The 20687-nt window shown below is 38.7% G+C and overlaps 2 protein-coding genes across 3 annotated transcripts in view; both read right to left on the bottom strand.

Moving 5' to 3' along the window:
• GLIPR1 (GLI pathogenesis related 1) overlaps nucleotides 1-20687 on the bottom strand; it is a 113772-nt gene that overhangs the window by 42998 nt on the left and 50087 nt on the right. Inside the window, exon 2 of one of the 2 annotated variants that reach the window (XM_049883920.1) lies at nucleotides 13828-13854. The exons of the other annotated variant lie outside the window; for it this stretch is intronic. The gene's annotated coding sequence lies outside the window, so the exon portion shown is untranslated. The remainder of the gene's footprint in view (nucleotides 1-13827; nucleotides 13855-20687) is intronic. 2 annotated transcript variants of the gene reach the window in all.
• The window catches only part of GLIPR1L2 (GLIPR1 like 2), a 68464-nt gene continuing 50218 nt past the window's right edge, over nucleotides 2442-20687 (bottom strand). Inside the window, 2 exon segments of the mRNA XM_049883922.1 lie at nucleotides 2442-13745; nucleotides 13828-13854. Of these exon segments, the coding sequence (XP_049739879.1) occupies nucleotides 13333-13745; nucleotides 13828-13854 (440 nt within the window). The 3' untranslated portion in view covers nucleotides 2442-13332.

Raw genomic sequence — 20687 nt, 5'->3', positions numbered from 1 at the left:
TGCAGAGATATCAGACCTGGTAAACTTGTCTTTCCAGTAATCTGCTAAAACAATTACAGTCAGATCCCTATCAGAATTGCCTTTGCATTATAATAGCCACCTTGTTCCCTATGGTGATGAAAGCCCAAGACTGTGGATCTCATATGCTTGGATGGAGCTGGTTCTGTATTTTTAGTCCAATTTCAGGAAGTCAGGGAAGGATTTTTGGTCCCTGGGTTTTTTGTAGCTGCTTCTCTCAGGCCAGGAGAATGGGTTAGGAAAAGACCAAAAACAAAAACAAAAACCGCAGAGCACTTCACTCTCTGGCTCAGGAAATTCCAATGTTAATGAAGCCACCTGGGAAGGGGAGGGGAGGGATCAGATAGATAGGAGAGAGAAGCACCCCAGAATACAGACAAAGTTACTTATCTTGCTTGGTGATGACTGTTTTATCTGAGATTCCCGAGGTGTGTGTAGCCTGTGTGCATTGGCTGGGTTGAGACTGCCCCCGAGGGTCAGGACCGCGTCCTGTGCTTGTGCTGTCTCAGAAGCCGGGGTCAGTTCCTCCACTCCCAGTCCAAAGCCCAGCGCCAAGGTTCCCCGGCTGGGACGCTGCACTCCAGGCTCCAAAATCAGTTGCTGCCTCCCTGTGACTTCTCCTCCTGTTAGCCGTGTCGCTGTGCTGCTGCCTGCGTGCACTGGCTTGGCTTCCCCTGAGGTCACTTCTGGGGGCTAGGGCTGCATCCCATGTTTGTGCCATCTCAGGATGCCGTGCTCAGCTCCCCTGCGCCCCGTCCAAAGCCCGGCACCAAGGTTTTCTGATTGGGACGCTGGCTCCAGGCTCCAAAAGCAGTCCTTGCTTCCCCGTGGTTGCTCGTTCTCAGTCTCTGTCACTCAGGTCAACTCTTTAGATCTGTGTTTGATGGCCAGAGTTCGTAGATTGTCATGTATGTAATCGATTCACTTGTTTTTCCGAGTCTTTGTTGCAAGAGGGATCCGAGGTAGCTTCTACCTAGTCAGCCATCTTGGCCCCCTCACAGGCTTCTTATATCTACTTATTCTCTCAGTCCACCCCAACTTTTTTTTTTCTATAGCTGGCACCAATAATCACTAATCACAACCATGTTCTACCAGTATCTTCAGTAGTCTCACTCTCATTACATTCCTATGAATTAGCTCAGCCAATCATTGATCAAAAAAATTTGTTACCTTAGTTTCTACTAAGTACCAAAACCAGTTGTTGTCGAGTCACTTTCAACTCATGGCCACCCCATATATTTTAGAGTAAAACTATGCTCTATAGTGATTTCCATGGCTGATTTTTGGAAGTAGATCACCAGACCTTTTTTCTGAGGCAGTCTGGGTGCATGCAAACCTCCAACCTTTTGGTTAGCAACTGAGCGAGTTAACTCTTTGCACCACCCATGGACATCTTCTACTAAATAGAACTATACGAAACTGGAAAAACCGCGCTGAAGGACATCCCAAAATTTGCTGTTGCTTGGCGACACTTTAAATCAGATCTCCCCCCCCCCTTTTTTTTTTTTAATTTTGAACAGTAGTTGATCCAAACTTTTCTGCAGTCCTTAGGCCACCTAGCCAACCTGGACCCCTGATCCCCTGTAGTTCAGCTACATTTAGCTTTTCAGCAAACCCCAAATGCCAAGCTCTTCCATGATTCAGTGCCTTTGTTCCTGCTAACCAGACTGCCCTTTTCTCCCTTCATTCTCTGTCGAGTTCTACTCAACCTTTAAGGCCTAATTCAAATGTTACCTTTTCTGTGATGCATTTTCTGAATCCCTAGGCAATGCCTTTCCTCTGTGCTCCGTTACTTCTTTTTCATACATGTCTTTCTTTTCCACTAAACTGTGAGGCAAGTGTAGGCTGTCTTCATTATTATGTCATCTCTCTACTGTCTGTCACTCTGATTCAGGAGACTTCCCCACCTCAAGTCATATTAAGTAAACAGAAGCTTACTTGAATATTGTAGCAGACATGCTCTAGAGCCCAGGCACTTCCTGTCTAATACTGTAGCCACCAGCCCCATGTGGCTACTGAGCACTGAAATGTGGCTAGTCTAAATTGAGATGTGCTGCAAGTGTAAAACACACACCAAGTTTCAAAGACTTAGTAATGCAAAAAGAATGTAAACTATCGCATTAATATTTAAAAAAATTAATTTCCTGTTGAAATAATAGTATTCTAGATATATTGAATTAAATAAATTATATTACCCTGATTAATTTTACCTGTTTGTTTTTATTTTTTTAGTGTGGGTACTAGAAAATTTAAAATTACATTGTGGCTAATGTATGTTTAAGACAGTGATGTCTAAATAAATAATTCATGATCAGTATGAATATTGTGACTAATATGGGCTGGTAACAATTTAGGAAGATTTTTCAGCTATAAACTGTGTGTATAATCTTATATTTAAAAGAAGATCCTATTTGTTTGATCCTCCAAATCATTTTGAAATTCAAGTTTCTTATCTATATGAGCTTAAAATTAGAAAGAAGTAGATGACGACACCCCAACCTAATATCAGAAAATTCTATAGAATTCTGTCCTAACACACACTTGGATAACAACTATAATATAATCATTCTCATTATCCAATATTCATATTCAAGTCCTCAAAGTTACAAGGTAGCATAGGGTAGCAAAAGAAGTCAAAGCACACACACACACACAAAACTCACTAATAAACTTATATAATGACTTTCTACTCAAACATTCCTGTCTCCTATCATTAATTCTTAATCCTTGTAGGAAGAGTCAACATCTTGGTAGGGTTTTTGCTAATTTTGCAGTAGTGTCAACATCCAACAATACAATACAAATGTAATAAGTCAACTGCAAAGTAAAACTGCAATTCTTACAAAAGATTCAGGATTTCAGAAATTTATATGAAAACCACTGGCAAATAAGCAACTGACTATAATTAAAGTAGTTAGCATTTAAAGGAGAACAAATCAACAAATAATGGCTCCATTAGGCCTTAATATGAGAATGATTTAAATGTCAAAAGATTATGGGAGTTCTTTGGAAAATTGATGATGACCTCTTGTACCTTTTTAAATGACCCTCTTTACGTTGAAGTAGGAAACCCTGGTGGTGTGGTGGCTAAGAGTTCAATGGCTAACCAAAAGGTCAGCATTTCAAATCCGCCAGGCTCTCCTTGGAAACTCTATGGGAGGGCAGTTCTACTCTGTCCTATAGGGTCACTATGAGTTGGAATCAACTCGACGGCAATGCTTTTATTTTTTACTTTGAAAGTCAAATGTGAAAAAAAATATGCTGTTCTGTGTACCACATAACTTTGCCAAAAATATTGTGGAATTTCTTAACACTCATTTTATTCTTTTTTGTTTCTAAAAATTAATCCATAATTGAACTCTCACTTAAGCATTTAAATATGAGGGGGAGGAGGGATGAACTCAATTTCCAAAGTTTTACTTTCATTTTTCAAAATAAAACCCCATTTAAATCCCTTACTCCACAATTTATTTTGAATTTTTGGTTAAAGTAGATTTGTTTTAAACAGTCTTTTTCTGGTACCAGTTATCTTCAGATAATTGTGATGGCTAAATATTAAAAATCATTATAAATTCTCTCAAATAGGATAATGGTAACTTCTAAATAATTTTTAATTAAAAAGTTTGGGTTTATGAAGTACCTATATCACACTGAATTTTGCCACTAGATATAGTCATTCCTGATTTAAATTTGTTAGGCATCTGACCATAACCTGAGTGTTTACATTTCAGAGAGGAATAAAAGACAAAATTGGCAAAAGAAATAATGTAGCCAGCATAATCTGACAATTTTGAGGCTTACTCAACCAAAAGGAAATGGTGGTTTCAAAAGCACCTTTGCTGTTTCCTTTGGACATTCTAATTCTCAATTTTTTTTTTCTGTTAGCAGGTTCGTTGCTAAAACAGCTTGTAAACCATGACCTGTCAGCTGTGGCTCCGAGGGACAACTATGTTTTTATTACAGGCCATAGAGAATTATTTGATTTCTTAATTTATGTGTACGTATATCTTTAACAAAAACAAATTTTAATAAACAAGCATGTTTTTTTAAAAGCTTTAAATCACAAATATTGCTGTAAGTAAAATATTGTCCTCCGTCTCTGGCCCAGGAGTCTTGTATCTTCTTTCAGGATCCTTGAAGCTGTGGTAATTTGTTAGCTTGCAAATAGCATAAAATCTTAGACCCTTCACAATTCTTGACATAAAACCATTCAGCTTTTCTACTTATTCTCATGTTGGTTTTGGAAGTGGTATCTTTCAAGAATTTGTCCATTCCCTCTCAACTCTTGAATCTATTGCCAAAAAGTTATTAATTATATTCACTTACTATTCTTTTAATTTCTCTAGGCTTTCTAGTGGCGCCCCTTGTTTTATTCCAAATGTTGGTAATTCTTCTTTTCTCTATTTTTTTTTTTTTCCTTGATCAGTCCTGCCAGGGGATTACCAGTTTTATTAACCCAACGTACACAGGCTCAGTCAGGATTCCATGGGGCTGCCATTGAAAAGAGGGTTAAAAGCTTAGGCCAAAGTCAGTGCCAGGAACGATGAATCAGACAGAGAAGAAGGACTGGGAAATAGCCAGCTTGACCAGAAACCAAACAGGAAGTTTATCATTGGTCATTATCCGAGGTCATTTGAGATCTAAAATCAAAGTCAACAAAGCCAAAGCCAAACACAGTCACACAGAAACAAGTGAGTTTTTACTGATGGTCCTTTTATAAGGAGTATATCCATCACTGATGAGACCACAATTTACAACTTCACTCACAGGTGTGGAAATGTAGGAGGACACACTTTGACTTAAAACTCAAAGAAGAAGAAAACTAGGACTAAATATATTCTATTTCTTTTTTTTGTGTGTTGAGCTACTAAGACATGTCAATGTATTAAATCACTAATAAATGTCATGGATTGAATTGTGTGCCCCCCATATATATGTCAACTTGGCTGAACCATGATTTCCAGTATTGCGTAATTGTCCACCATTTTGTCACTTGATGTGATTTTCCTATGTGTCTCTATAATGTTAATGAGGCAGGATTAAGGGCAGTTATGTTAATGATGCAGGACTCAATCTACAAGATTAGGTTTTGTTTTAAATCAACCTATTTTGAGACATAAAAGATAGAAGCAAGTAGAGAGACAGGGGGATCTCACACCATCAAGAAACAAAAACTGGGAGAATAGGGTGTCCTTTCGATCCAGGATCCCTGCACTGAGAAGCTCCCCGACCAGGGAAGATTGATGACAAGTACCTTCCTCCAGAGCCAACACAGAGAGAAAGGCTTCTCCTGCAGATGATACCCCGAATTTGGGTGTTTAGCCTACTAGGCTGTGAGAGAATAAATTTCTCTTTGTTTAAGCCATCCACTTGTGGTATTTCTGTTATAGCAGCACTAGATAACTAAGACAATAAATATGATTGTATTTCATATATTTGCATGAGTATTTACACTCCGAGAAGAAGTCCATTAAACAGAAACTTTTGCATTTTGAGTTTCATTGTCTTGAGGTTGTTTCTGAAGGGAAAGGAGGGATGTTAGTTGGACAAAAATCCATTTACAGTGGCCTAACTACCAAACAGGATAAAGGTAACTTGCAAGTAAATTTTTAATTAAAAAGTGTGGGTTTATGAAGTACCTATGTCATACTGAATATTGCTGCTAGATATAGTCATTCCTGATTTAAATTTGTTAGGCATCTGAACATAACCTGAATGTTTACATTTCAGAGAGGAATAAACGACAAAATTGGCAAAAGAAATAATGTAGCCAGCATAATCCGACAATTTTGAGACTTAACCAAAAGGAAATGGTGGTTTCAAAAGCACCTTTGCTGTTTCCTTTGGACATTCTAATTCTCAACTTTTTTTTTTTTTTTTCTGTTAGCAGATTCGTTGTCTAAAAGAATAAGAAGTTCAAACACAGGGAGTCCAGGCCTGATGCAGGAGCAATGAAATGTCATTAATATCTCAAGCTCTTTCTACATTTCTGCTCTGTCATCTTTAGTGTGTGGCTTTTCTGCTCATGCTTTTTATCTCATGGTCACAAGACAGATTTCTCTATTTACAGCTTCTCAACCACACTCTAACCATGAAGGAAGAGGAGGGAAGGGGCGGTGCTGCATCAGACTGGAGATACAATGGAGATACCTAGTCTCTGCCTTATGTAGGAGACATACAAATAAAACTTAGCAGAAGTTAGGTCACAGAGATACCAGAATCCTCAACCAAGTCACCTGTGGGCCTTACATTAACTCTACTGAAAGAATTTCTTTGTCCTTGGTTCCTGTGTGATAACCTCTAAAAGCTTAGGAATTCCCCATTGACTATCTTTTATGAGGCCTCCAGACCACACCTGATGGTTTATGCTAACAAGGTGACTCAGGTGGGGGCTAGCCATGCCAGAAAAACCAGTTGACTTTATGGGAGATGGACTGACTCAATCATGACTCTTAATGAGGTCCTAATAAAGGCCAGCTAGGCAATGGGTTTTTTTTTTTTTTTTAGGCAATGGGTTTAGACGTGGTTTTTAGTTGGTCCTTAGGTGGTGCAAATGGTTTGATCTTGGCTACTAACCAAAAAAGATGGCAATGGGTTTAGGTATGGTTTCATCAAGCTCATTATGGTTCTTCAACTTAGAGAAAAATATTTTGCCTTCCATAATTCTCATGTAGCTAGGGAAGTATGTGTGGGGGTGTAGGTGGGAGAGAAAGTGGAGTGTGATGGGTGTGATATTCCTAGGTCTCTTAGTTAATAGCATCTCAATGTAATCCACATCTCACTATCAATCTTAACTAATCAGATCAATGGAATAAAACGAAAGTCCAAAAAGAATGCAAGTGTTTCTAAGAATTTAATACATGGCAGCATTTTACCAATGTTCTCTCAAAAGCACAGCAGATATGTGAGAAACTGCTTGATGATTGTAAGCATGGAACACTACATATTCTATACCCAGTTTAATGCCTTCAAGTAGATTCTAATGACCCTGTGTGCTTCAGAGTAGAACTGCACTCCACAGGATTTTCTTGGCTATAATCTTATGAAAGCAGATCCCCAGGCCTTTCTTCTGAGGCAACACTGAGTAAATTCAAATTCCCAGCCCAGTTTGTTGTTGTTGTGTGCTGTCAGTTACAATTCATAGTGACCATACAGCACAGAGTAGAACTACCCCCATAGAGTTTCCTAGGCTGTAAATCTCTGTGGGTACAGATCATCAGGTCTTTTCTCCCATGGAGTGGCTGGTGGGTTCAAACCACTGACCTTTCGCTTAACAGCCAAGCACTTAACCACTGTACCACTAGGGCTCCCCAACCTGGTTTAAAACTAAAAAACCCCAACCCATTGCTGTTAAGTGTATACCTTTCGGTTAGCAGCCGATCTCTTAACCACTTCACCACCAGGGCACCACCAAGTTTAGCAATCCCTAATTCAAATTTAGCCTATCAAAGGCTCTGAGAACTTATGTGGTACATAGTAAAGAAATAAGCTTAACTTTGTTAAATTCAGCATTTTCAAATCCAAAATTGTATCTGGCCAAAATTGTGGGGTTTTTTTGGCATATGTACTTGAACATTATTTAAACCAAAAAACAATGAAACCCGTTGCCAACAAGTCAATTTTGACTCATAGCGACTCAACAGGACAGAGTATAACTGCCCCATAGGGTTTCCAAGGAGCAGCTGGTCGATTCAAACTGCCTACCTTTTGGTTAGCAGCTACAGTTATTAACCACTGAGCCGCCAGGGCCCCAAGCATTATTTTTGGAGTAATTATTCAAGAACAGATTTCAGGACAACTGGCTATCAGTTTGGGAAAAACTGAGGTGATATTATTGCAATTTCACTATGGTAACTGTGGTATTTCTGCATCCTGAGCATTTTCCCATAGCTTCATGTAGCTATGGTTTGGCTGTCAATCATGGTGCCCTGTCTCTCCATCTTCAATTACTGGAATGAGCACATGACCTAAATTAGGCCATCAGATTCTTCTCAATCCTTTTCTGCATTCTCTGGATATGGTGATTGGCTCTGTATGGGAACATGATCCATGCCAAGCCAATCAGAGGCCTTCCTAGGATTTGGGCTGGAGCTAATAAGGCAGATTGTCCATCCTTCTTTGTGAGATATAACGATATAGTCCTGGGGTTACTGGGGTTATTTTTCTTGCTACACAGAGAGATTCTAAATAGCACTACAGGCAAATAAAAATGCAAATGACAAACTGGGGACAGATATTGCAACCATTTGACAGTAAGGTTAATTGTTGTGTGCCATCAAGTTGATTCTCACTCATAGCAACCAATGATGTGACAGAGTAGAACAGCCCCACACGGTTTCCTAGGCTGTAATCTTTATGGGAGCAGGTTGCCAGGTCTTTTCTCCCATGGATCCGCTGGTGGGTTTGAACCACTGACCTTTCGGTTAGCAGCCGAGCTCTTAACCTTTGCACCACCAGGGCTCCTTGACAGTAAGATTGGATTCCTCGAATATAAAGTATTCTTATATACCAATAAGAAAATGATAAAAACTCCAAACATGTATGGGAAAACAATGCAAGAACTGCAAATGGCCAATAAGCGTAAGAAAAAAAAGTCCAACCTCACTAGCACTAAAAACACAAATTAAAATATGGAGTTGCCATTTGTAGTCTGTCAGATTGACAGAGCGTAAAAAGAATGATAGCACTCTATAGTGGGGAAGGGATGGAGAGGCAGGTACTCATACACTGTTCCTATTGTTAACATTTTCCAAAGTTACTTTGGTAAGGCATAACAAATGCCTTCAACATGTGTATACTGTTTTATCCAGACATCTTGGTTCTAACAATTTATCTCAATAAACGGACAAATGCTCAGATACGTGTGTGTGTGGCAGGGCTTGGTTTCAAAGTATCAAGCTAGTTCCTTCCCTTTTCTCTCTCATGTCTGTCTTGCGGGATAGCGTTACACACCAAACACAAGAAGAAACCACCAGCCTAAGCGCCAGGGCTGGTCCCTAGGCACTTCTGACTTTGTGAGCATCTTCTTCCATAAAACATTATTAAAAATTATATTTTATGACTGTGTTGGTATAAAGACAAATACAGTCCAGGCTGGATTAATTACTATATGTTCATTATTACTGTATTCATTTTTTTTTTTATTTTAAAAGAAAACATTTTTGAGGGCCCTGAAAAGTATCATGGGCCCTAGGTACTTCCTACTGTGCCTACTGGGTAAGTCAGCCCTGGATTTAAGTCCTGGACCCAAGGAGAGAGCAGCCAGAGCAGCAACCAAAAACGAAAAGAAGATGGAGGAAGTTCTAGAGAAGACCAGTGAGTAGAGTGGAAGAAACTCAGAGAACCAGCTGTCCTTGTGCTCTTCTCCTGCTACCAGCTGGTCACTTGTAGAAGAATTAGCACTTTAACAGTACTGGACATTTGTAAGTCCCTCTTTCTAAGAATTGTGTGGAGAGGGAGATTAACAGGGCAACTGCCCCCGACACCCTCAGCAAGTGGGAATAAACTAAAGTAGTGGGGAATCTCATTTCTAGTTGGACAACCCACAGTCACTGTCATTTATGTAGTATGTTAGAAAGGATATGAATGTCCAATAATATGAGGCATATAGAGCATACAATGGAAATTTTTTGCAGCCATTAAAAGTGATGTAGGTATATTTTATCGACATGAGACAAGAACAGATGATATGAGGTTTGGCTTCCAACATTCATAAAAATCAGGGTTGTTTGTTTTTTCTGGCTTATGGCTCCTAAGCCAATTACCACTGTACTACATTATGTCAAGACTATAGTTTTCATGTAAGATTTAGAGACCACCCACAAAAGCAACGTCATTTTGCTTACACACAAAATGTACTCATTTATGCAGAGAAAGCCACTTTCAGGTCCCTCCCACCATATTTAGGAACTTGAACTTGGTGTAAACTTCATTACCTTGTAGATTCCTAAACTTGTTAATTGCCTGGCATTTCTGCACATGGCCAGGCTATTTTATCAGGTAAAATTTTTCCTTGGGTTTTTAGGTGGAAAAAAACCTGATTAAGTATCCTACTACTCTCACTCCTATTTCCAAATCACGACTATCCCATTACAAACTGGCCACATCCACAATGCTCATTCATTATTGCCTATCCAGGACAGCCTTTTGTCCAAGTTCATAGCTACAGACTCAGAATGGCTGCCTCAATGCTGGAGTCTTCTGTCAAGATTGCTCCTCAAGGGGTGCAGACATATGGAGGAAGGTTGCTAAGAACACATTCTCTTGCTCTCCACTGTTCTTTAAAGTGCTGAAATAGGGTTGCTTGGCTGAACTACCACTTACCTTTTCCTTCATCTAGCATCTTTTATTATATGCCCTGCCCTACCAGAGGAGGCAGTGTTGAGAAATGTTCCAAATAACAGGCAGCAAATACAGCATGACCAAACTCTCCACTCTGTTTCCTCCCAGCCTATGTTCAAAGAATTTGACAAGTATGTTATCTATAGAGATTTCCTTCCTTCGGGAGGTGGACTCTATAAGCACCAGATCTGCCTAAGTCCCATGGGAGGCAGGACTGATCCAGCCTATTAATCCTACTGGAATTCTAACAGTCACATTTGTATAGTGAGTCACAGATTACTAGAATTTAATGTTCTTATTTTGGAGACATATAACTGAATCTCTGCTCTTAATAAGGATTGGAATTAAAAAAAAAAAGTTTAAAAATTACTTGGGTATTTATGATTTGAGTTACAACTTTCATCTCTATCCCTGCACACACAACTCCAGAGATCTCTTGTGAACAGTTCAATTGGTGATCTGTCTTAACGGCCCTCCGATGTGAACTTTGTAACAATTCTTTTAACATGGAAATTACCCTTAATGCTCTGTTGCTCCCAACTTTGTGTAATAGTGGCTTAAATGGCACATTTTAATTTTCATTTACTGCACTGCTTTGGGGTTGATATGAATTATTGAGAGCATCCTTAGTTAAGATACTTCCTAGTTCATCCACTCTTGTATTGTCTGTGCTAGAAAATGCTACTTCTTGAATTGTTGATATCTAAGTTTGAGTATTTGTGGACAATCTGGGCTTGTAGCCTTTTTCTTGTTTTTGTCAGGGACTCAGTTATAAAGCTAAAAGCAGAAAAAAATGTCAATACCTTAGAAAGCCCAGTGAAAATACATTGCTCCCATGGGTAACGGCTCAGCTTAGTCAGCTTCTCACTTGTGCATTTAGCCATACAAGCTTGGGATCTGTTTACTGACTAAAATGCAGTCTTTTGACTATTTATAAACTGCACAATCCTCAGAATCGAGAACAATTTCTAGGATCGTGTCTTTGTTGAATCTATTGATAGTTAGGTTATAAGCCTGTGCACACTTATCTCAAGGACCTAGCACAGCCAAAGCTTGTACAAATACATATATCACTAGGACGTTTTTCCCCAGGAGAATCCGCCTTGAATATCTATCTGGATCCCTAATCCAAAGGGCTGTTATTAGGCCCAGAAGGGGTCAGTGAACCATCCAGTGACAAAAGAAAAACCACAATAACAAAGTGACTGCTCTAATTGTAACCATGTGGATATGAAAAGCTGAGGGGGGTGGGGAAAGGAAGGCAGAACAATTTCCAGGAAAGTATAAGTGTAAAGAAATATAATAGCATGTCCAATACATCCATAATTCATACATGTCCAGGGTGGAAATATGCCTAGGACAGAGGTTCTCAACCTCAGCACTATTGACAATTTGGACCAGATAATTCTTTGCTGTGGGTGGCTGTCCTGCCAGCACCTCTCCAGGTGTGACAATGAACGATGTCTCCAGACATTGGTAAATGTCCTGGGGGACGGGAGGAGGGGGACAAAACTGCCCCCAGTTAAGAACCACTGGCCAATAGTTATCATATTCCAAGAAATTAGCTGGAGAATATGTAGACTCTAGATATGCATCTGAACATTCAGAAATGAATTTATTCTTAGTCCTGGGTTGAATCACTTCACAAATCCAAGGTTAGTTTTTGCATTTTAAAACTGGAGGCAATACAAAAAAAATAGAGTGGTTTTGAGTATTAAATAATTTTGTGAAAGCACTTTTGAAGTGGTATACAAATATGTAATAATAATAATAAATAAAATCAGTGTAGAGATCCAGCCCTTTTCTCTACTTACAATTTAGTTAGGAGGCTGAGTAGAAAAGAGGCTGACTTCATAGAAATAAAAAAATTTAATCTCCCTAAAGTGTAGTTCTTGGGAAAAAAAAACAAAACTTAAGAAATAAAGGAAAAAAACAAACAAACCCACAAAAACAACACTTCCCCGCCTCCCCCAAATTACCAACCCCCAAGAGGAGGTTCCAGGGCTTTTTCAAATAATTCTCATCTTGCCCCATTTTAGAACAGACTTTTAATATAATATTGACACAATTAAAAGAATAGAGCTAATAAATATAGAGTTAATAACAGTTGGTATATTTTGCTATGCTAAGTATTTTTATTCAGTTCATTTATTAGTATTATAAGTGACAAGTTGTTCATTTATCTTACTAATTATATGAACTGTAAATGCACATATGGAATAACTACAATTAACTATTTTTAAAAATTTGTTTTATTTCATCAGCTAAATTTAGAAGCAGCCAGACTGCTCAATCACAACTAATCAAATTTTTGGCATTTATGAACCCTTGGTGGCAATAAATTATATCATTTAGTAAAAAATTATAGCAAGGCTTTAATGAAATATTGAACATGAAGTAGAAATGATAAATTTGTCTCCTAATAAGATGTACAAGTACCACCTCAAGCATTCCAAACACATACACCACAAAAATGATGATATTAGATGCCTTGGTATCACATGGAAAATACCACCATCCTCCACTATGATAGTAGTAGTATAAACAACAAATATTTATTAAATGGTTGTTCTGAACCCAGAACAGTCCTAAGTACCTTACATATATAATCTCATCTAATACTTGAGAGGTGTATGAACTCATTACAAAATAGCTAAACCAGAGATACAAACATATTTACGAAATGGAAATTCCCTTCTTTAGCAGGATACTATTGTGAAATCTTAAGATTAGTGTTTCTATCATCACATCTTTATCGTTCTATGTGTCCAAGAGCTTACAATACTTACTACACAATACATGGTTTTTGTTTACTTATTTTTTCCAATTTAAATTTGTTGAATGGGTCTGGTAAAGAGAAAGGAATAAAAGTTATTGCAATAGTGGTCTGTATATTTGCTTTTTTGTTAAAGGTCAGTGTTTTATTATTATTATTTGCTTTTTTCATATTATATTTTTGGCTTATGCTAGTGGCTAGTCTTCCTCTTCTTCCTCTTCTTCTCCCACTTCTGCCTTTTCCTCCTCCTCCTCTTCCTTTTCCTCTTCCTCCTCTTCCTTTTCCTCTTCCTCCTCCTCCTCTTCTTTTTCAGTTTCCTCTTCCTCCATTTTCCTTTTCTCTTTTTCCTCCTCCTCTTTCTTTTTCTCTTCTACCTCTTTCATTTTCATTTTCTCTTCCTTCAACTTTCTTTCTTCCTCTACTTCAGATTCATCAGGAGTAAATGTCATCTGTTGTTCCAATAAGATATTTGGAAAGCGGTACTGTACTATCAAAACTAGTATGGTACATAGGATAAAACACAGTAGTCTCAGTATTAAAATAAATATGCACAGTGGATCACACACAATCGGCCGGGGTACTTCCCACCTTGGATACCAAAATCGGTAATCTGTAAATAAAGAAGCAATTGAAAACTGGAGTTCACACAGAGAAGTTAAATCAGTCAAGAAATAAAGGGCAACAATACATACATATGACTTCGTCACGATCTGCATTACCTAGAAAGAAAAAGAAAATTCTTAAAGAATTACATAAAATTTCTTCTTTTTCTAGAGTATAAGATAATCTTTCCAACCATAGTGTCACCATTCTCCTAGTTCCCAGGCATCATGCAATCATCTTTGATGTTCCCCCACAAACCAGTCACCAGTTGTAAAGTACAATATATTCTCCTTTAGGAAAAGTCACCTGGTTTCCTAAAGAGGAGTGTAAAAGTTTGTATAGGAGTGAGAAAATGTGGATTCTAGTACTAACTAAATCACTGTGTCACCTTATACATCACTTCACTTCTGCCCTCTAAAGTTTGTTCCAGCTCCAACATCTCTTTTTTCCACCCCAGATCACTCCAAATTAATCTTCTGAATTTACTTACTTTCCTCCTTTACCTCTTATTTTCAGAAGCTTTTAGTTGCTCTTCATTTCCTGGTCAACAACATTAACCTTATAGCTTGGCATTTATTATTTTTAGCTATCTAACCCAAAACAATCATAACATTCTTCAGAAATTAAATTCCCATTTTCTTCCCACCTGGATAGAGAGGGTCAGTACTACTACTCCTGCTTCCATTGGGAAAGAGAATGGGAAAGTAAATGAGTTCTCACACATAGATAACCCAATGGCAACCATGGGCTTTGTCTTGCAACACTACTACCCTTGGGGGAAATTTTAGAACTCACTCTCTAGGCGAGATAAATTGACCTTTTGTTGGATCTCTGAAGGTATTTTAGTCTTTTTGTGCTCGGTCTTATTTTTTACTTCATATTTTATGAATGCTTTCTATTTTAGGGCTGTTTCTTTAAAAAAATCTCTTAGTATATGATCTGTATTTCTTCTATTTTATTCTTTGTATGTGTATTTCTTTAAAAAAATCTTAGTATATGATCTGTATTTTTTCTGTTTTATTCTTTGTATGTGTATTTATTGATCCCTTAGAATGAACAATGATGTAATTAGTATGTTTCTTCTTTGCATTTGCTTTCACTTCCCATCACTGATTTTCATTGGTCACATTCTTCTTTTACTTATGCAAATGATTTAATGTTTAAATACACTTAAATTTACTGATACCTTTATTGTCTGATTTATCAGATTTAAATAATATCTTTTATCTCCTGGCTATAAAATTTGAATAAATAAGCGTATTTTTCTACCTCTCCCTTCTCCTTCAAAATTTTATTAATTACATCCTTTGTATGTTGCCAAAATTTATTACATTCACATTTTGTTTTCTAACTAAAGCCAGCAGGCTTATTCTAGTCATTCCATCAGTTACTAAGATTGCTTGCTTACTATTTGTTCTTATGCACCAGTTTTTCTATTCATCTCTTCTTTTTGGTGAAGGGCATCCTCTGAGAGTTTATTTATTTATTTTCATAGCTATGATTTATTACAATGAAAGGTTACAGGGCAAAACCTGCAAAGGGAAAAGGCTCATGGGATGAAGTCCAGAGGAAGAAAGGCTCAAGCTTCCAAAGATCCTCTCCCAGTGGAGTCACACAGGATGTGCTTAATGTGCCCAGCAGATGAGCTGTGACAACGTGTGTGAAATGTCGCTAGGCAGGAAAGCTCACTGGAGACTCAGTGCCCTGGGTTTTTACTGGGGCTTGGCTATGGAGGCATGCTCTGCCTAGCAGATACCAACTTTCCAGACGCCCAGAAGGGAAGCAGATGTTCAGCGTAAAGCATATTGTTCGCACAAACGGGTAAGGCACCGTGAGCCACCCTCTCCGTTCTGGGAATGGTAGAAACCCCCCAGAAATCCAAATTCCATGAGCCAAGGGCCAATCTTATAGCCAGTGTTTCAAAGAATAGCAGCCTACTATGTTAAGTCTTTTCTGCACACCCCACTAGGTGCCAGGCTTATCACGGGGCAATTTAGGTTGCTGAAGTCATTGGTCCTTCACCCCGAGTATGGGCCTTCATCCTCTTCATCTCTGAATACTGAGTCACAGATACCAGATTCTGAGTGGCTCTTGGTGTCTTTTGTCCACCTCTGGTATTCTCCTTCACATTGAGTAGATGACCCCATTCTTCCACGGCCCTGAGGGAATTATGTATATGTCTATTGTTCTCTCTGAATTAGTGGCATTAAGTGCATATTTCCTCAGGCCATTAATTCAGTTCCTTTCTTTTTTTTTATTTATTGTACTTTAGTTTTTTGGGGGGGCGGTTCAGACAAAGGTTTACAGAGCAAACTAGTTTCCCATTAAACAATTAATACACGTATTGTTTTGTGACACTGGTTGCCGACCCCACTTCAACACTCTCCCCTTCTCGACCTTGGGTTCCTCATTACCAGCTTTCCTGCCCCCTCCTGCCTTCTCATACTTGCCCCTGGGCTGGTGTGCCCATTTAGTCTCATTTTGTTTTAATCTTTGGCTGAAGGGTGAATATCAGGTGTGACTTCATCACTGAGCTAAAAGGGTGCCTGGTGACCATATTTTGGGGTTTCTCCAGTCTTTGTCAGACCAGTAAGTCTTTTTTTTTTTTTTTTTTGGTGAGTTAGAATTTTGTTCTACATTTTCCTCCAGCTCTGTCCGGGGCCCTCTATTGTGATCCCCATCAGAGCAGTTGGTGGTGGTAGCCAGGCACCATCTAGTTGTGCTAGACTCAGTCTGGTGGAGGTCGCGGTAGTTGTGGTCCAATTAGTCCTTTGGACTAATCTTTCCCTTGTGTCTTTATTTTTCTTCATTCTCCCTTGCTCCAGGCAGTGTGAAATCAATGGAGTATCTTAGATGGCCACTCACAAGCTTTTAAGACCTCAGATGCTACTCACCAAAGTAGAATGTACAACATTTTCCTTATAAACTATGTTATGCCAATTGAGCTAGACGTCCCCCAAGATCATGGCCTCCAGCCCATAGCCCAGTAATTCGGTCCCTCAGGGAGTTTAGATGTGTCCAGGAAGCTTCCATGACTTTGCCTTGGTCAAGCTGTGCTGACTTGCCCAGTATTGTGTACTGTCTTACCCTTCACCAAAGTTACCACTTATCTATTGTCTAGTTATCTAGGAGTTTATTGAGTAAGTGCATATGAGAACTATATACCATGAGTTAACAATGTATTCAAATATATTTGTCTATTTGCTTATTCTTGAATAATAAGTTTGGCTATACATAAATTATTGGTTGACATTTCTTTCATTAGAACAATATAAGCTTCACTCCACTGTCTCTACAACTGTTGTTGTAGAGAAGTCTGAGGCCAGCCTGAATGTTTCCTTTCTATGAAGTGTTGTTAATTATGAACTCAGCATTATTACCATACCCATGTAAAGTTGCCTCTGTATGGTAGAGCTGAAATTGGAACTACATTTCTTAGAATTCATTTCTCCATACAGCTTCAGGTTAGAGTTTGCCAGTGTCAGGAGCTCAAGTAGAATTTGGAAGATGTAAGAGAAGCAAAGGCCATTATTATCCAGAGGTGGTTTCAGTCAGAGACATGGGCAGATGTAAGATTTACAGTGGCTTCTTGGTAGAACTGGGGAACTATCTACTTTGTGGCCACATACTGAGAGAGTTGGTAGAAGATTTCTCAAAGATTCTTGAGAATTGCATTGATTTTTTGGAAAGCTTTTGTGAATCACTTATTTGGTGCTTCAGGTCTTCAGTTTCTGCTTCCATGACCTTCTGAGTCCCATCTTTCTGCCTTTTTGCGGCAACTTCCCTGACTTTCATATTGGTGAAAGCTGTATTGCCTATACTAAACACTTTATTGCCAGAATAATTAAAGTGGCTGTTTTCCTGACTGTACTCAGATTGTTCAACTCTCTAACACACGATTTTACATTTTTCTTGGGTACTTAAAGGATTCTTTATTTTTCTCTGGCATCCAGTAATTCACCTTTTTACTGGCATACAGTGTACACTTCAGATGTTAAGATTCAAGTGTTTTTATCCTGAAAAGTTTGTCTTTAAATTTCTATATCTAGCATTTTATTTTCTGTTTATTTTGTTTCTGTATTTTAGGGCCTTATTCACATGTTGAATTTATTAGTGTATATTTATTATTTTCTCTCCACTCTTTTTTAATTCCTTGATGCATTTATCAGACCTGACTTCTATAACCCTTACTATTTTCCCCCAGTGTCAGTTTCTCATGCTGCTTCCAATGTAATCTTCAGTTCTGTAATGGTTTTACATTTTTCCTTCACGTTTTTCCTGTAGTTTCATCTTCTTCTGTTGTCTTTATGTATCTTCCCTAAATTTTGTGTCTTTGCTTTGATCTCTTGTACTAATATGCCTTATTAAGATTTGCTGAATTGAAGATGCTATATCTGTTCTCATTTTCTATTTGTTCCGTGGCAACATTCTTCTGGTGAGCATTTTTCTTCTGCTGTTTGTTTTTCTCCTGTTTTTTTTTTTTTTTTGGAGTTCTTTGCATAGATCACGTACCAGTCTTATCTGTATTAATTTTCTATGCGGTGTAATAAATTACCACAAACTTAACAGCTTAAAACAACCACATTTATTATCTCACAGTTTCTGTGGATCAGGAGTTCAGGTATGGCTTAACTGGGTTTCTGCTTCAGGGTCTCACCAGGATAAAATCAAAGTGTTGACAGGACAGTGTTCTCATCTGAACACTCAAATGAAGAAGAGTCTTTGTCCAAGTTCACTTAAGTTGTTGGCAGAATTCATTTCCTTGTGGTTGTTGGACTTACAGCATCAGTTTCCTGCTGGCTGTCTGCCGGAGACCACTTTCAGCTCCAAGAGGCAACCTGTAATTTCCTGCCAAGTGGCCTCTCCCTAGGCGGTTCACAATATGACTGCTTGCTTCTTCAAAGCCAGCAAGAGAGACAGAGTGAGTCTGCTAGCAATATAGACTCTTATACAACATAGCAAAATCACAGGCATGACATACCATCACCTTTGCTATATAATGTCATATAATCACAGAAGTGGTATTAGATTAACTTTGTAGCGTTTTATTCATTAGAAGTAAGTCACAGATCCCACCCACACTCATGAGGAGGGGATTGATTATACAAGGACATGAATACCAAAAGGTGGGGATCATTGAAGGTCACCTTAGGATCTGTCTGCCATATTATTCATCTTTGAACAAATGAATTTTTCCCAGACCAGGTACTTGCAAGCTATTGTGAAGGACAGGAGCCAGGTCAGTCTCCAGGTTCATTCTAATTCTTCCTAATTTACTGTAAATTTTCTTATCACAGGATTGTATGTGTGAGGTCCTTTTTTAGACTTTACTTCTCTTTAGCTGACAGAGATTGACAGTTGCCAGGCTGTCCAAATACAAAGTCTTACTTAGGACAGATAGCTTACTGAAAGTATGTCATTTTTCTAGGTGATTTTTCATTTGAGCTGCCTTTCCTATTTTTCCTTGGTGGAAAACTACTTAGGAGCTCCTGATTCCACTCTGTGCATTCTGTTTCTATTGTCTCAAAAAAAGAATTATTGAATTTGCCCCTTAGGGTTTGCCATTTACTTTGGAAAATTGTGCTGTATAGGCTTTGAGATATGCAGCTACAAATACCTTTTCTGAATTTGGTTATCCTTATGTACACTTTGTACAGGGTGGCAAATGACTCCAAATTTTAGTCAGATGGAGCTTTTTTAAATTTCCTGTTTTCCTTTTGGTTTCTGCTTTACTTATAAGGAAAATGGAGTAGAGTCAAACTTATTTCACTCTTTAAAAATTGATCTTCCAGAGAGTTGGAAGATAGCCTCGGCAGGTCCATGATCCCAATGCCAACTCAAGATCTCCCAAGGAAAGCAATTAGAAATCTGTAAACTCAACTCTGTAAGAATTCTGAAAAGCTGGAGGAGTGTAGTGCAACTAAACATACGCAGAAATAAGAAAAACGTGACTTTTAAACAGTTGTTGTTAGCTGCCATTGAGTTGGCTGCCAAGTAATGGCAACCCCACGAATAATGGAATGAAACACTGCCCAGTCCTGCACTATTCCCATGATCTGTGGCAGATGAAATCATTGTGATCTATAGGGTTTCCACTGGCTGATTTTTAGAAGTAGATTGCCAGGCCTTTCTTCCTACTTTGTCTACATCTGGAATCTCTACTGAAACCGATTCAGCATTACAGTAACCTGCAAGCCTTCATTGAAAGACGAGTGGTGGCACATGAGATGCACTGACCAGAAATTAGACCCATGCAAGGTTAGAATTCTACCAATTCTACCACTGAACGCCAATACCTCTTTTAAACTATAGGTATCTTTTTTTTTTAATACTATCTCCACCCATCACCCTCCTGGCTTAGCAGCAGCAGCCACTGCAACAGCTGCTGCAGCTATGGCAGAGATGAATACAGTCTGCGTTCACAGGGAGGGGGCCTAATCTCTGGCTCTGGAGTACGTAAAGCAGCCTTTGCAGGTGGGCTATTCCGTGTGTCTCTTCTGATCTGTATGGGAGCTGCCTAAAGGACTGGAGCCTTGGTTTGGCCTGATTTGGAGTTCACACAGGGTTGGGGTGAGAGTGGTGAGCAATGACAGAAGGCTGTGAATTCCCTTAATTGCCTAAGATTAAATGGTGTGAAAGGAGCCCTGGTGAAACAGTGGTTAAAGTGCTCAGCTGTTAACCAAAAGGTCAGAACCCACCAGTGGGTCCATGGGAAAAAGATGTGGTAATCTGCTTGGAAGACTACAGCCTTGGAAACCCCATGGGGAAGTTACGCTCTGTCTTACAGGGTTGCTATGAGTAAGAATCGACTCGATGGCAATGGGTTTTTTAACTGTGTGACTGAAGCAGACACTTAACTCTTAAGAACTGAAGGAGAACCCAGAGTAGGAGTTCTTGCATAGATTAGTGCTTTGGAAAACACTGTGTATAGGGAGGGAATTGAGAACTT

This window comes from Elephas maximus, chromosome 4 (genome assembly GCF_024166365.1).
Source record: "Elephas maximus indicus isolate mEleMax1 chromosome 4, mEleMax1 primary haplotype, whole genome shotgun sequence".
Taxonomy (NCBI): domain Eukaryota; kingdom Metazoa; phylum Chordata; class Mammalia; order Proboscidea; family Elephantidae; genus Elephas; species Elephas maximus.
Note: the sequence above shows the minus strand (reverse complement) of the source record. Positions and strands in the feature narration are given on the sequence as shown.